Below are 17,206 nucleotides of genomic sequence, written 5' to 3'. Positions count from 1 at the left end.
GAAGAATTATGTTACAGACAGATAACAACAGAAAAACATTAAATAGGTTAACACCAACCACAATATTTACATCTTCAGTCTCGTCTCTTTTTAGCACACAAGGTAAATAATACTGAATTCAAAAAGCATCCGTCCCACTTAGACCTAGTCCATCGGACTCCCTTTTGTCTTCACCTTTATGCTTAGAACTGATCTTTAAAGAATTCTTGAAAGCCTTAGCGAAACTATGCGAACCAAAAACATACAATAAGGGATCCAGGCAACAATTAATACCTGCAAGGATTACACACACATAATACCCAGTTTCAACACGCAGGAGAGTACGACACTCTGTCGAGTAGTACTTTTTGATCACCACCGCCGTTGTCCTTGCAACGTGAAGTGGGAGGAAGCAGAGTCCAAATATCACTAGACAAATCCCAATCATCCTGAGAGACTTGGTCTTAACAGCAAGACCTTTGCCTGTGTTGATATTGATGCTGGACACTACACTTGCCAGGCGGCTATAGCAGATTGCAGAAACAGAAAACGGCAAAATGAACCCAAATGTAAACAGCAGAAAGTTTAAGGCAAAGTGAATATTGGTAAGATTGTTCTGATGAATGCTGTGACATTGAGTTGTATTGTCTTCCTTGGTAGGGGGAAGGCACACTGCATAGACTGCCGTTTTTACTAGAAGCATGACCCACACTCCACCACACAACTTTGAGACAAATCCCTTCTGTTTCATATATGACCTTTTGTTGAAATAGACAACTGCCACATACCGATGCACACTGATGAGGGTGAGGAACATGGTGCTGCCATAGAAGTGCGTGCTGAGTAGCGCAATCTTGATTTGGCACAGAAACCTTCCGAATGGCCAGTGGCCCAAGGCGAAGTTCACCGCCATAATAAGTGTCCCCGGGGAGCCAATGGCATCGCTCAGAGCCAGATTGAAGTGCAGCACCGTACCAGAACTCCAGTTTGGCACGTTGCAACAGAAGACCCACAGACTGAAGCTGTTGAGGAAGAAGCCGACCAGGAAGACCAGGGAGATGAACACGGTAATGGAGACGTGCTGGGGCTCGGCATGGCAGGACACGGAGCCACTGCCGTTGGCTAGACTCTTGTTCAATGTCAACGAGCTATCCATCTTCTACAGACGTCTTGGGGGGTCCACGCTGGAGGGAAAACAAATAGTGATAGGAGCATTTATCTTAACACAACATTCAGACAGGGAAGCAAGCACCCATTGTGTACTTCCCAAAGACATTTTACAATCTGTAGCTACATTTCAAAATGAATACTAATTAAATCATTAGAAATGCAAAAGAAAGCTGCTTTATTGTCAAAGCTGAATAATAATAATACTAATAAAAAAAACGTATTTTAAGGGAAACACAATATTAAATATGTGAAAAGAAAGCTCTTTTGTGACAACATAGGAAGTGTGAAAGAGAACTCACCAAGATGTAAAGACTGTGGTCTCAGTCAAACAGAATGTGTGAAGGTCTTTGTGCATGCATATTTTGACTGCTGTAGAGTTAACAGGAACAGTGCCTTGGGTAGTTTTAAAGTGTGAGAGTGCTAACAAGGATGTCTAAAAGAGGAAACATGCAGTTGGTATAGCACATATAGAATGTTTACAACGGGGACCGACATGTTAACCCTTGTGTTATCTTCGGGTCATTCTGACTCATCGTCGTATTGCGACAACTTTACAGCATACAAAAACACAGTGAAGCATTTTCTTTTAACCGTTGGCCTGTCTCAGACCCCCAACATTGCGAAGGTTAAAAGAAAATTATTTTTCTTTGTTTTTGTATTGGGTAAACACAACGATAGTTCGTTATGAACCTTTGGGTCATGTGACCCGAAGGCAGCACAAGGGTTAACCAACTGTAATTATAACCTTTTGGTCAAATAGCATCCACCTTAAACCTGAGTGTGGTATTGTATTAGCTATATGATGCACACGCAAGAGAATACAATGACAATTATGTAGAATGGAAATAAGTTATACTATACTTATACTAAACATTTAGATATGAGGGTGTATCAACACTTATGTCAACATGTTTTCCTTAGACTCATTAATAATGGTGCGAGTACATTAACAGCATCATGTCAGGCCACTTTCTAATTCACTGTCGCTGAGTGTGCTCTGAACGTAACCTTAGATCTCCGAAGAGACCTATGGACAGCTTTCATAAATGTCTGTGAGGCAAAACAGTAAAGCAACGGATCTATACAGCCGTTTGCCCCAGCCATGATCCAGGATACATAGTATGCCGTCTCCCCCTGTAGGAGAAGTACTTTTTCAAAACCACAACTACAGTTCGTATGACATTCATTGGGGCAAAACATATCCCAAAAATGACCAAGCATACCACCACCATTTTCTGTGACCTGGACTTTATATTTCGACTCTTAGAATTGCTCATAGGAATGAGAGAAATTTATCTAACTAGCTGAATGTAGCAGGTCAAGGACAACATAGAAGGGGATGAGAAACCCCTAAGGTGAGCAGAATGAAGTTGATGACAAAATAGACTTCGACGTAAAGTCCTTGATGGATGCTGAGACATTGCGTGCGGTTCCCCACTTTGCTTGTGTTAAAAAGAAAAAAACAGGCCACAGATTCGTTTTAGACATGGAGTGGGGGCAGTCACCTAAAGAAGAGAATAATGGGATTTAGTCCAACCATCATCCCTTTATATGTTGATTTTTTGTCAAGGCAGTTGGATGGGGGATTTCAAAGAATGAGGATGTAAAACCATGTAAACAGTAAAGGGATTAGACAATTAGCATACAGTTGAAAACACATCTCACATGAGATTTCACAGAAATTGTGTAATATTAGCAATATTTAGTTACCTGAAGCATGGATGATCGGAACACTGGAAATAGGAGCAATAAGTGTAATTTGATGTCTAATATAATCTTCAACTACTTCACTGTGATGTAGCCCATGTCATCAGTTAGAACAGACCAGACTAATGACTAACATTTCCTTCCCTCGCTATACTAGGGCTCAGGATGCCCTAGTATAGTGATTTTATTTAGCAGGCTATAATTATGATAAGAGCTTCCTGCAAGATCATGACTGCATGCAGCAGCAACAATTCAAGTCTTTGTCAAAATAAGAAATGCAGTAAGAATGGACGCAGAGACTGACAAGATTAGAAACTTATCTATCAATTGTAAATTATGGGATTATATGATTATGAATCACTTCCTATATATATTTAAAATACGGATGTATACGGATTTGGTAGTTTTAGATAAAAGGATAGCAAAAGTGACATTTGTTTCATATGACAGAGTAGCCATTCAGTATTCTTTTGCATTAACTTCTAACCTAAACTTAAAAATAATAGAATCTTAAGATTTCTATGGTTACAACATTGTTAGGCATTCTAAATTTCAATTGGTATTCTAAATATATAAATAGAACATTAATGCACAGATGAAACATTTTGCATTTCTCTATGCAGTTAATCACAAAAAGTTATATACCCGAAGAACCCGAGAATAATGTTGAATAGGTCAACATTACAAGACGATGCAAACGAATATCACACATTTTGAACTGTATCATTCTAACGTACAAGACTTGCTTAGGTCTAGATGTCTATTTGACGGCCTTGGTTGCTCAAACAGGGGGAAATGGCCAATTTGTGGAAATTGAATACTCCACAACCACAATCACAACCCCAAACCGCTGGCGAGCCCCTGGAGTATGTGACCTGTGTAGGGAGAGCACTACAGCCACGCTCAGACGCTGCAGAGTACGACAAAAGAGGGTCGTCCTGCAAACCCAGACCACAGCAGGTGCCAAATACAACCATTCAAATGATGTCTGAAACTCACGTCCCTTCCAGAGACACACTGGGTCCATTCAGAAGAACACGTGTACCTTTCTGACGGGTTGTTTTTCTTCTCTTCATTGTGGATGCAGACAAGATACACTATCAGAGTCAGATCTAAACCACTGATGCCCACCTCAGACCCTGACGATAAACCAATGCTCTCCATCGACCAAAGGTATCGTTATTCAGCATTTATAGAAAACGATCATCTCTCAGTATTTTGGGGGTCAAAAAATCTCCCAGGACAGCGTAATTGATTTGAAATGGGAGAAGCTGACAGCCGAAAGTCCAACCCTATAATACGCATGTCTTGCAGCCGTGTAACCATGTGCGTATCTTTACTTTAGTTCATATATGTTGTACTGTGTTCTCTCCTTATGTTTCTCTCACTCGCACACTCCTTTCACAGGGCCGACACAGTCAATGTTGAGAGGTGGTCCAAGTGTGACGGTGAATGTGACGCAAACAAGATCAAGACCTCCAGGATGTCTAAATTCTCCCTAAGACCAGTCATTGTCTCCCAGGTGATGTAACCTGACATTTCTTCACACAGTTTACCTGGGAGTAAGCAGGTGGGTGAGGAGGGAAACTGTTTGGATGTTCCTTTCTGCAGGGCAGTGTAGAGGCACAGATGATTCAGGACCCTAAGGCAGGCACACTGGAGTCCAACCCGAGTCTCCTTGGAGCAAACGACAGCATGGAAAGCCCATACCTGAAACATCAGAAACGAAAGAAGATGATTAATGGGTAGACTGGCGCAAAGACTGGGGATATTTCATTCCTTTCACATTTTACAAGTTTTACAACAAAGATTTGACAACACTTTCAAATTTCCCAATCAAATTTCAGAAATCCAAATTTACGCTCGAGTTTTGATGCACATATCCACAGCATCAAGGACTATCAACTATAGCTACTCAATAACATTCTGTTTGTGCATTCCAGTTTCAAGCCTTTGAAACCTGTTGCTCCACAGCAACCAAGTATATTGCAGTGTGCCGGCATCACTCCAGGTACAGTCCATGTCCACCCATTCATTTTGACATTGAAAGCTAACTTGGTGGGTTTTATACATGTCCTACCTGCATCAGACCCCAGGATGGAGCTGGCCAATCATCAGCAAGGTTCCGGAAGAGCTCCAGTGTTCCGCCGCTTCTATGAGGTGGTGGTGGAGGAGCCCCAGAGAGTTGGACGTCGAACGTCAACACAGAGGTAGAACCCTGACAGACGCTCCTTCCCATCAGTCTCCTTCTTAAAGACACGGCGCTCCCTTTACGACCCACCCATGCTTTCCTCTAAACCCAGGTCTGCCCCCGATTCCGGGGGGTGGCGGTTGGAGCACTGTGGCGGTTGCCTGGACGAGCGTCTGGATATGGCGGCGGACTTGATGAAGGTGGCCTGGTCTTCCTCTGAGGATGTCCAGCTGGAGCTGACAGGGTTATGCCTTCAGAGGGGATGTGGGACGGTTGGACAGGGGAGGTGTGGATCACCAGCCAGCGGGCACCCAGCGAAGGAGGCCTGCGGCAGGAGCTCGGTGTCGGGTGACTCAGCGGATGCTCCTGGGTGTGTGGATGGTCTGGAGGATTGCGCTACAGAGGACAGTTGTAAAGACACAGATTCATTCTACGACACTAAATGGGACCCCGGTCAACTTAAAGTAACCTTCAAACTCAAGAATTCGAACGTGCTGTTGAGTTTCTCCGAAAAGCCATCGACTTGATTGGACAGGAGGCATCTCTTGAGACAGACCTGTCTGTGATGTCTATCAACTACATACATTCCCCCCAAAAATCAGAAATACATAAATAAATCAAAACTAAGAAAACACAAAGATAATTATTTATTTACAGCTTGCTTCACTGATACAATACCAGCATGTACGACATTCAGACTATCTACTGTATATATGAAAATATATTTGTCAAATAATAAAGCAAAACTACATGCTTATAAAAGTAATTTTATCCACTGAAAAAAAAACCTGAACACTGGGTTACAATATCAAAGCTGGAAGACTGCTACGAAACATCTGTCTTCGAAAATACATACAGAAAAACAACCAAAACTTTGACCAGATGATATAAATGAACATGGTACACCATTCATTCAAGTGTAGCCTTTCTCAGCCGGTGCTGACATGAACGTCTACATCCAATACCAGCGTCGCCTTTTCCGACCATTAGTCTTCTGCCTCTGCCCCTCAAGCTGCATGCTCCTCTCAGACGGGTGTGGTGGGGGTGGAGGCCGTGGTGGGGACCGTGACAGGATGGAGGCCGAGGTCCAGAGAGGGGGCCTCGTCTGGCTCTGGGGGGCTCTTCTTCTGGGCCTCCAGCTTCTCTGTGAGCTGGGTGTATAACTCCTTCACCGGCTCACTACTCTGTAAATCACAAAGATATCACAAAAGTCAACACTGTTAGTAAATCACGTGCCTTTGACCCCCATGACACGACCATGTATGAACTAGTGCAGTGGTTCTCAACCCGACTCCGCCATCATGACAGTGTTTCTAAACCTCACTTGTTTGGGCGGCTCCAGGGTCTTCATCAAAGTCTCCATGTACGATGGCAGCACCTTGTGGTGGAGATGCAGCAACAAGCGCAGAGAGTGTCTGTGGACGTTCTCTTTGCTGAGACACACACAACATAAATGAGGATGGGTTACAGTACATTAGCGGCCTGTACAAAATATTCCCATGCACAGAACCAGCACAGCACCAAAGTTATCCACGATAAGTTCTACAGGGATCTGACGGCAATTCTCATTACAACATCCATGGTTTTAGACTACATCCTTTCTTTTGTTTCTGTTAACTTGGCCGACCTTGAGTAGGAGGTCAGGAGGAAGCCATCGAAGACAGCAGTGCAGAACTCCTCTGTGCTGAACTCGTCCGACAGCAGGGTGAGGTGTCCGGTCAGCAGGTGCAGGAAGATGTCCCCAAACGCCATGTCGTTGAGGGTCTCCACTGCAGGGCAGAGAAACAACATCTCACTACTGTCCACTTTTTACTTTTACATCGAGACCTATTCAAACCAAAATAAAGGCAATACCCACCCAAAGAGGGAAGCAACCGTTGCAAGGCATTCTTGTTCCTCTGTTTGGCAATGTGGAGGACATAGTACAGGCCCATTTCACAGGCCACTCGGTTTTCCTGCAGGTACCTAGGTGAGGAAGGTTAAAAGCGAGGACAATTACACGACATCCATGTCTGTAACCTGAATAATACAGTATGTCTAACACAGCAGTTTTCGATGAGCGAGGAATCCTAGCACTTGAAGACTCCCTCTATGCCTCGCCATCCCACTAGTTACTTGTTGAAGGAATCCGGCAGAGAGGTGGGGTATGTGACGGAGGTCTTCTCCTCACTGGGCAGCTTCTGCTCCACTGTGAAGGTGTAGTCGTCCACCACCACCGACATCATGGCAGGCAGGAAGCGGGTCACAACCTCCACATCCTGCAGATGGACGGGGTCAAATCAAATGATGAGCTCGACGAATACGACATGAAGACATTTCTGCAGGAGAATCATTATTTGAGTGTCATCGTTTTATTCGTCGCGCTTTCTTGCGCTCAAAGCCCCACAGTCCAGCAAAAAGTCAAAGTTACAATCACAAGACGTGATGTACAATAACAATAAGAAAGAGCTCACCAATCGCGGCTCTTTGAAAACCTGGCTGTCGATCATATCCCAAGCGCCTTGACCAAGGGACAGCATTCTCAGGAGTAGCAACAGGTCTGGGCTGTCCTGTTTCATTCAATCAGACATCTCTCTCTTTAGTGGAGACCTTGACATTGTCCACAACATGAACCGACGCATTATTGATCATGGAAGTACACACTGCGCTCCCTCCACGTCCTCACCCTGGGAAGAGCGTCCTGGCTCAGCAGTTCCTGGAGGTTTCGGACAGTACTCAACACCAAGGTGTTACAGGCAAACGGGTCGCACAGAATCATGGAGAGATCCCTGGAACGTCAGCACACAAGTCAACACCAGCCTTCTCGCTTCTTTGGGGGGAAACTCCGGAACGGACATTAGTTATTGACACACTTATTCCCACGTTCGGACTCACCCTAGAACTTGCTCCTGTCCTTTCCGGACTCCATCCAGAAAACCTTGCAGCTCCCTGGCCCGCTTGGCATCCACAAACTTCTCCCGGATGCAGGCATCCAAGCACCAGGTGAACTGACCAAACGCAAGACGGGCAAAAGGGGATGGATTGAAATGGCGGCTGCTCTGAGCGGTTGCAACTGAGAAGTTTGAGCGTGCGTTTGTTTGTTTCCGTGGTACCTTGTGGCAGGGGTCTACGGAGCAGATCTCGCTGATGTCCAGGTCGTGGAGGGACATCAGCAGCTCGGCACGCAGTGTGCAGTAGTGGACGTTCCGCGTCCGCAGAAAGAGGGTTCTCAGGAACTGCAGAACCATGTCGTAAAGCTTCACATTCTTCCCAATCATCTGGGTCAGCTTGAGGACCACCTGTGGGGGAGCAGTCGAGAGTCGACGTCAATGCCAACCCTCCTCAAGCCCACCCCGGGGCTCGTTCCTGTGGCACGGACGGCGGAGGCTCACCTCTCCCTGGCGTCTGGTTTTGGGCGAGGGGCTGAAGAAGTTGTGGAGGATGGAGAGGTCGTTGCTGAAGAGGGCCGCTTCCTTCTCCACTATGTACTGCTTCAGCAGGGGGGAGACCTCGTCGCCGAAGAGGGCCTGGTTGTCCTGCCAGATCTGCCTCTTCACCTCGACTGCACAGACCTTATAAAGCTCCTTGTCAGCCATCACCACCTTCAGCTTCTTCTCTGGCACCTGTGGAAAGGAAACACGGTATGGCTGGGATCCTACGATGTGAACAGTGAGCTTGCCATCCACAATGTCTAGTTTTACTAGATGTTAATGTATTACAAAGTTGTGGAGTCAAAATCCTGACCTTTGGTAGATGCTTCAGGACCTGCATGACCACTGGTTGTATTGAGGGCATCTTCACAAGAGGAAAGCTCTTTTCCAGCAGCTCCTCTAGTTTACCATAACTGCGGTCAAGTAGGATGAGGAGCACACAAGACTTCAATGAGATTAACAAACCCCATAAGAATATGAATAAGAATAACACTGCCCCTCAGCCAATACTAAGGTTATTGATTTGAGTATGTTGTCTCACCGGTCCTCTTCTTTGCCTTCTGCAATGGTGGCGACTCTCTCCATCAACTTATCGCGAAGCTCGTCGAACACCGACTGGTGAAACTCCAGTCGAGGGGTGCCATGAAGGTCCAGAAAGGGTAGTGCAGACTGGAGAGTTGGCAATAAAATGCCATTCTCTGTCTAAATGGTATTGACAAGATACGTACGTTATACACATGCTAGGAGGGAACGTTGCAAAAATATATATATATATTGCTAGATATCAGACTAAGGCTTAGATAAAACTGTTTTAATGGCGGTAACGTGTAGTAGTGTACCAGTACGCGTAGCTATACGGTAGTGTTAATGGTTGTGTTAGAGCTATGTATGGCATTGAGTTGTAGAAGAGAGTTAGCTAGCTGGCTAACTATCTATCAGTATAGTCATGATGTTGTTGACATGGATAGCTAGATAATGTCAGATAGATACACAGTGGTATATGTGTGTAGCTACCTGAAACTGATCAATGGCTTTCAAAGGCTCAGTGCAGTTGGTGAGAGTTTCTTTGAGATCCTCGCCATTGGATATCCCAAGCTCAGGCAATCCCGCAAACATTTTCTTTGTTGTGTTTTGAAGGTCGCAGAATTAGTTATAGCAACATGCATACAATGATAGTCTACACAAACATCAGTATTAAACCACGTTAAATAAAGTTATAATCTAACTTCTTCACGACCCTTTCTTTTCTTCTGTCAACGCACACTTCCTGTGCGGGCAGTGTACTACAATGTCAACAGTCCGATAAACAAGCACGGTCACATAACTATTGGTTCCACACACAGTGGCAGATCGAACTGGTGTCCTAACATTTTATCTTACCCGTCAGATTTTCCAACCTGCAACTGTAGTTTTGCGCTAGGGTTAAATCTGGCTAGCTAGGACATATAGACATAACACAGGAGTGAAACTTTGATGAAAATGACTGTTTTAACCCTTTGATACAAAACATGGGTCTAAAGTCACCCGACAGAGTTTAAATGTTATTTTCGCAAAAGAATAATTTAATCATTCAGTATTCCAGGTAAGAAGCAATCGACAAACAGGAATTCTTGGCCTCTTTCAGTTTAACACCTTGCAAGAGCCTTGATACATTTATACATACTTCATACATTGGATTTTGCAATTGGATCCAAAAACGCTCCCTCAAGGCCACATCTAGGCTCTTGTCCTCCCCTGCAAGGAGGGTCAAACTGATAGAGGCCAAGAATTCCTGTTTGTCGATTGCTTCTCCACTCTTTCCCTTTTGCTGCTGCAGCTCTTAATCTCTAAATTGCTGCATTTCAGGACCTCCTCAATGATGTTGAATAGTTGAATACTTATCCACAGTAAATATGTTCCAAATTGCAAATATCCAAAGTTCCTATCAAATTCCATAGTGAATACATATGGGTAATTTTGGACCCATGTCTGTAAACGTGATGTAGTAGCACAAAAAGTGTTTTGCTCACAAAGAAAGACAAAAATGTAAATAATGATTTGTGGAAATCAAAAACAAAATATTTAATGAATAATTAGAATATTAGATAATGAAATTAATTGATTTCAAAAGATATAGCAAAAAAACACTCACCCATACATGAAATGTCATAGGAAATGAATGCGGGTCATTTCAGACCCATGTTGTGCATTAGAGGGGGTAAGCATAGCTTGTGTATCAAAGGGTTAAGAAGCCGATTTACGGTCAATTTACGTCCTATTGATCTTTATTTGATTTGAAGAATAAAAAGTACATTGATCTGATACAACAAACAATCCTTCGTTGAAATAATGAACACATGATCCCTAGAAATGCATTGTACAGTTATGACATTGGATGAATTGAAAAAGCTTAACAACATCAATCAAGTCGTAATGGCAAGATGCAAGAATACATTTCATTAAACAAGCAAAATATTGAAAAGTGCAAAAATGTTATTAACTAGACAGCACAAAAAGGATGTGGTTATTATTCAGTATTCACTTCTGTTATTTATGTTTTTCACTCATATTCAGAATATTACATTACAAAAGGAAATAATACATCACAGTGGATTTTCCAAACTAGGTAGAACAAATGACAAGCAAGACACCAATTCAAAATAAAAGTAATTTTGCATCTCACTCAGATTTCTTTGGTCATAAATACACTTAGAGCCTTATGCCTCGGACACACACAAAAACACACTAAGGCATAAGGCAAGTTACACGTTTGGAATGGCTGGAACTCTAGTGCATGCGATAAGTGCAAACATCTGACTGGAGGCAACATTTGCCGAAATGACCTAAATAAGCTATCAAATAACACTGGCCCCGCCCTTCTTCCGTTGACAGAACATCACAACCAAATAACCAAATACAATTAGGAGGAGGAAGACAAAGATGAAGATCAGGCCAAGCCAAGCTCCTGGAAGCAGCGCCTTCCTCAGGCCAATACTCTCCCCCGGCAACAGGCTGCTTAGGCTCAACATGTAACCCAGCGCCCAACCAATGGAGGTGTCTCCCGCCTACACAACAGAAGTTCAGACCTTTGTTTTTTGTTTTTTTACAAAGTGAAATATGACTTCATCATGTGATATATCGACTTCACACTCACCTTTTTCTGAAAAGAGATGCGTGGGAAGGAGACCTCGTCGAAGCGATAGGCTTCAAGAGTTAGCACCTGGATGAAGACGGATACTGTGCAGTAGTCTTGGAGACGCTTCTTCTCTTCCGGAACCTTCTCAGACAACTGTGTGTAAAGGGTGTGTCGGTGGGAGTGGCATAAATTAGCAGTGAAACACTTCTGTAATGATTTTCTTTGTCCTTTTTTCAGTATACTACCATCAATTGGACATCATACATGCACAGAAAGCATCCTAAAGTCAGTAATCAAATTGCAGTCTTGGAAAATCTGATTAGCTCTCCCTTCTGCTGTTTCATAGGGAAGGTAATCACTGCTTACTCGGCAGAAATCTCTTCACAACCGATTGGAGGATCTAATCTCCCCACAATTCACAAAGCTCTAACATGGTTTGCCTCGGTTGCTGCAACTGGAGATTGACTGCACAATGAAAGTGCACTCCTGTCTGTGAAAACCATTGTTACTGTAGCACTCCACTGTATTAGATGAATGATCCAAGAATATCCAGTCATTTGAGCCCAGCAGTGGAACCCAGTACTGTGCTTTACCTCCTGGAAGCTCATGTTGCAGACAGTGCGGGCGGCTCCCTCCAGAAGTGAGGGCGATTTGATTTGGATGCCGGTGCAGCGCTCCAGGAAGGAGTGCGTGTAGTAGAAAGCAGAGAACGCCTGTAGGACAGAGAATGCTCAATCCACGGGCACGACAAGTTTGCAGTACCCATGCAGGAAGTTATGCGCACGACAGACTTATTTAATGTGATTCCTGTAACAAGGATCTGAATATAGGACAATACTCAGTCTAAGTCAGTAGCAGAACTGACAAATAAGTGGGATTTCAGTAAGATTTCTGTTCCACTAATGACACAAACTGCATGTCAAAATAATACAAACTCATATTGGAAGAATCACCATAAAGCTGCCAGTCACGTTGGGCTGAAAGATCCCATCGAAGGAGCACTTGGAGAAGGAGCACTTGTTGAAGGAGAACATCTCAGACACGTTGTTCAGACATTGCTGGTAATTCCCAGTCCCCTGCACAGTCAGGGAGCTCTGCGGGTGGTAAGGCGTGGGTCTGTGTTCTGCAGTGCATGGGGAGTCAAACACGCTGCCCAGTGTGATGGAGATGTTGTGTCCTGCAGGGTGGCACGGGTTGGAAATCAGACCTCCAGAGCCTTGAGTCTGAAAGATACCAGAGAAGAAGAAATAGATATCGATGCTGTAGGATTCCATTCAAACTTTGTATTCCCACTTAATCGCTCAGGTTCCCAGTATCAAACGGTGTATTGACAATGTATTTTACCTTGACCAAGTAAGCCAGGAGTTTGCGTAAAACCTGGTCCCTGCCATAGCACAGGAAGCTATGGGTGTAGATGTGATAGTCTTCACCGTAAAGCCGTAGCTTCACCTCGTTTCTCGCGTCCTCCATGTTATCAGGGGTCTCAAAGGTGATCTGAGTAGAGGCCCCCCCGAAATCCAGAGCCCCCACCGTCTTCCTTCCGGAACTAAGCCAGCGCCCCACAAAGCCATACTGTGTAACGCAAAAGACAGTCAGAGGAAACATGAGAATGTGATAACGCCTACCTTTCCTTTTTTCCGGAACACTTCTTCCTCATTGTGCTTCCTAAGTGCCCTGTAAGGAAACACATATTGAAACTCCACCTTGATGAAGTTTTCTAGAAGGTAGTTGACAGTAACCCAGCCATACGCCCCCTCCTCTTGACCGCTCAAGATGGCGGCCCCTCTGAAGTTGAAAGGGTAAGTGCGCAATTTGTTTCCCACTTCCTTCAGTATTTGTTCTGACTGGGTGTAGTTAGATATACTGGAAAAAAAGAGAGAGATAATTACATAATCTATTGACAATGGAGGAATAATCTATGAGGTGTTGTTACTTATCTCATTTGACTCGTAAATCGTTTTTTACTTAGGATGCTGCAGGGTTTCAGTGGGATATGAATATTATTGTCGTGCATTACTCTGCTTTACTCACTTCAGTAGCCTCATACCAGCTGTGGCTCCGAGATACATTGGGGTGAGACGGTGCCTAGACTTAGGGATGTCCTGCAAGGCCTGTTCTAGACAGGCCTCCAGACTGCGTGCGGCCCCCCCTCGCTGTCCGGCATAACTTGAAATTCCTCCACCTAGATAGACAGACAGTATTACGGTTCCTGGAAGAGTTTTGCAGAAGTAGACCCAAGCCTGGCATGAGGGTTAGGGTTAGGGCAAACATGTTTGTTAGTGTGTTTCTATAGAAACAAGGTCTTTTTGACTGTTTGACCAAGTAGAAATAAGGTCGACGTGACCGCACTTCACGCAAGCACAGGAAACATCCGACAGAACAGAAGCACGCCAAACCGAACGTGACATAATCACTTCTGCAAAAGTCACCCTTTTGGTCTGTGGTTGACGCTCAGAACAGAGAAACTGCTCCGAAGAAGCAAACTAAAATGTGGGAAATGAAAGCGTCTCGACGGAGCGCACGGAGAGCGAGAGCCGTCTGACCATCGTGAAGCCCCCGTGTTTCCTGTCAGAGGGAAGACCGGACAGGTAGGCGGCGGTCAGCTTCCCTCCGCCCTGCGATGCTGTTAGGCCTCACGAGAGAGATGTCAGGGAAACGGCTCACCTTTCACATGACACTCGCTGTGCTGGGTGACGATGCCAGTGCCATTCACCTTATCAGCCGGCCACTTGTAGATAAACATGGTGGTGTGGGAGGAACCTGCATCCAGGACCACTCCATACTAGGGGGAAATTCCAGATAAACACATGAGAGAGAAACAGTCCAAGTACTTTAATACCCAATTATGAACCCAGTATTGACACAGGTCTTTGATCTCGAAACAAAGTCACTGTTCCGTTGATGGACATGGCCATTCAAAATGTACCCGTTCCCCTTTTTAAGGGATTTTGAGGGGAACTTAATTCTTAAGAAAGAATGAGTGGTGAATGAAGGAGACCTTTACTTATATATTCCCAGGTCTGTCCTTTTTTCTCTTCCAGTCTTTCATCCCAACCTTTTCATGCTACCCCTGGCCAGGATTAGGTTTGGCTTTGTAGATCTGCTAAAAAGGGCAAGCTACTGCATGTCAAAGGAGTGACTGGGAATAGGCTTGTTATCAGTTTACCTCTCTCTCTCTTTTAGAACGGGAGATAAAATATAACATCTGATATGGATTTTTAGAACCTTTAGAACAACATTCGACCAGGATTTACCCCCCAAATATCCCGGTGTAAATTATTCCTATATGATCCTATGATGATATGCATCTAATAGTGTACATTCATGAATCACTACTTTGATGCTGATTATCTAGGTTACTACTCCTGTACAAGTCTTGTCAATGAACTGCTGATGGTTGGTCTACATCCAGCCTGTTATGGTTCTTTACATCTGAATGATGCATAAAAGGCTGCCTATGTTATTCAATGCAAGACCTGGGGCTATGCTCATCATCCTCTTTTGGGCTGCACCTGTTCCGTTGAATTAATATCAGTGCCTTAGAAGGTGAGCTAACCTTAATTTCCAAACCAAAAGGACCTTACTTGACACATCACAACAAGTTTTGTAAGCATGCAATGCGTTGCTGATTAAGTGTTCATCTATTAATTACCAGTAATAGTAAAATTATTATTTTCAATATTATTTCAAGCAATGTTTAGTTTTCCAGTAATGGCCATCTGTAAGCAACGTCAAACACGCACAAATGGAATACTTCTCTCCAAGTGAATTATAATAACAGGTACAATTTACTAACGATCAGGTGACCAAACCTACCATATTCTCCGGAGATTCCCGTACGTCGTAAATTGGAATCACAACCAATAAAATTCCAGCCAACCCCAGTAGCAGGAGCACGGCTGGGGCAATGATGTGACAGTACTGGTTAGTCATGTTGAGGTTGAGATCGGTGGTGAGCTGATGCGAGGCCAGCAATCATGAGCGAAAGAGCGAAAGCGTGCAAAAGGAAGACTTGTGGGTGAGTGCAGATGTGGGCTTGGCCAGAGCTGTACGTTGTCCAATAAATTCAGTTTTATCCTCGAATGCCTTCTTTTTTTTTTACCCTTTGGCGCACCCAGAAGCGACAACTGTAATTTCAGTGTGCTTTTTTTCAAGCCTAATACGTTATAGGCAAATTTTTCACTTCAAATGCATTCAACATTGCCTCGTCTTATTAGAAAAATTACTAAGTCAATTCAATGACACACAGTTTTACATTACATTTACATTTAGTCATATAGGCGAGGGTTTTACCGTGTCTCGAGCGGGCACAGTGTAAGTACAACCTTTGGTCATGTGGAGAGATAACGAATCTCACCTCAATAACATCTTATATATATATGTGTGTCTGTGGGGGACTTCATTTGATAGGTATGAGGAAATGACGTTGATTTGAGGCGTTTGACTTTTCACACCTAGTAATAATTGTAACCCACATTCACATACCCATACAGACACACAAACGAGACTCTTTCAATAATTTAGAGTTTGTTACATAGTTGAGCGTTTGCTACAACTTGAGAACCCACTCATTGCAAGACACAAATTAAACAGAAACTATCTAAAAACGATACAGTTTATATTGTAATTTCCCTCCGGTGGCGTTCTTTACACGACTTTTAAACATTTCAATTAATTTGATTAGTTCAACTCTACCAGAGGAGGGCGCTACTGTCTCATAGTTGTGCTTGGGTTAACGTACTGTAAGAACACACAACTGTTTATTCCTGGTAGCATTAAAAATCACAACGTTACTGCAGAATGAAAACCAGTGGCATTGTACAAAGAAGGTTTTGAAGGCTGATTTTTATGTCATGTTATGTCTATGTTTGTGGCAATTTAACATCACACCACACACAATCTGTGAACATGTTTACATGAAAGCCAAGTATTCATTATTTCAATACCCATCCCTTAGTTTAAAAGGTCAGACTGGTGGTAAGTGCCGGTAAAATCTACCAGCAGAGGCAAATATTAACCTTTATTCCATATCCAACTGTCTATAAATGGACATTCACTCTCAGTTATGACCACGAGATGACGATGACCTAGGTCAAATATGTTTGTCAAATGATTGCCAATTATGCCTATAATTGTATTAACTTCAGGTGTGAGGTGATTGATTTTCATGGAAGATTGATTTCAAACGAGCCATAGATATGAAACCTCTATAAGCTAACGATTAAGGTTGCGTATCATTGTGATGAAATGGAGTTTCTTGTTCCTTCAGACTTCAAAGCGTGCGTGTCACTATCGTTAGATTTTGGAGGTGTAATGGATAAACCAAAAACAAGTATAGGAAAGAAGAAGCCGAAATCTTTATTACTCAAATACTTAACACATCCTGATAATGTATGTGTGGTCTTGTGCAAAAGCAACTACATCTCTTTTTTAGGATAGACACACTAGTGAGTAACTTGTTCCATAGCACATGGACTGTTTAACAGTATTTCCAATTCTTATAAGTTCAAAGGAAAGCCCAATAGTTTATTGTTATCGTAAAATGTACTGTATACAGCCAAGTATGTCACCCCCCATGGTTGTACTTCACAAGTCAAGAGTGTGTCTGTGTGTGCGCGCGCGTGTGTGTGTGTG

At 43.5% G+C, this 17,206-nt stretch overlaps 3 protein-coding genes across 3 annotated transcripts; all 3 read right to left on the bottom strand.

Annotated features, from left to right (window-relative positions):
* Positions 1-118: 118 nt before the first annotated feature.
* On the bottom strand, positions 119-1,135 carry LOC136938282 (P2Y purinoceptor 2). Its single transcript, XM_067231588.1, has one exon. The coding sequence runs from the start codon at positions 1,133-1,135 to the stop codon at positions 119-121; it is 1,017 nt and encodes a 338-aa protein (XP_067087689.1).
* Positions 1,136-5,681: 4,546 nt separating this feature from the next.
* Positions 5,682-9,720, bottom strand: nelfb (negative elongation factor complex member B). Its single transcript, XM_067231393.1, has 13 exons — positions 9,472-9,720; positions 8,999-9,159; positions 8,771-8,870; positions 8,419-8,649; positions 8,140-8,325; positions 7,922-8,034; positions 7,713-7,815; positions 7,501-7,596; positions 7,163-7,305; positions 6,906-7,012; positions 6,675-6,816; positions 6,372-6,480; positions 5,682-6,231 (listed from the first exon to the last, which is right to left on the bottom strand). Exons 1-13 carry the CDS (start codon positions 9,571-9,573, stop codon positions 6,073-6,075), a joined length of 1,752 nt encoding a protein of 583 aa, XP_067087494.1. The 5' UTR covers positions 9,574-9,720; the 3' UTR covers positions 5,682-6,072.
* Positions 9,721-10,591: 871 nt separating this feature from the next.
* On the bottom strand, positions 10,592-15,541 carry LOC136938072 (ectonucleoside triphosphate diphosphohydrolase 2-like). Its single transcript, XM_067231298.1, has 9 exons — positions 15,389-15,541; positions 14,237-14,354; positions 13,604-13,754; positions 13,276-13,435; positions 12,917-13,144; positions 12,526-12,795; positions 12,166-12,285; positions 11,591-11,725; positions 10,592-11,501 (listed from the first exon to the last, which is right to left on the bottom strand). Exons 1-9 carry the CDS (start codon positions 15,503-15,505, stop codon positions 11,292-11,294), a joined length of 1,509 nt encoding a protein of 502 aa, XP_067087399.1. The 5' UTR covers positions 15,506-15,541; the 3' UTR covers positions 10,592-11,291.
* Between the last annotated feature and the right edge of the window lie 1,665 nt (positions 15,542-17,206).

Source organism: Osmerus mordax, chromosome 28, assembly GCF_038355195.1.
Source record: "Osmerus mordax isolate fOsmMor3 chromosome 28, fOsmMor3.pri, whole genome shotgun sequence".
NCBI classification, from domain to species: domain Eukaryota; kingdom Metazoa; phylum Chordata; class Actinopteri; order Osmeriformes; family Osmeridae; genus Osmerus; species Osmerus mordax.
The sequence above is the reverse complement of the archived record's forward strand: the minus strand, read 5'-3'. Positions and strand labels throughout refer to the sequence as shown.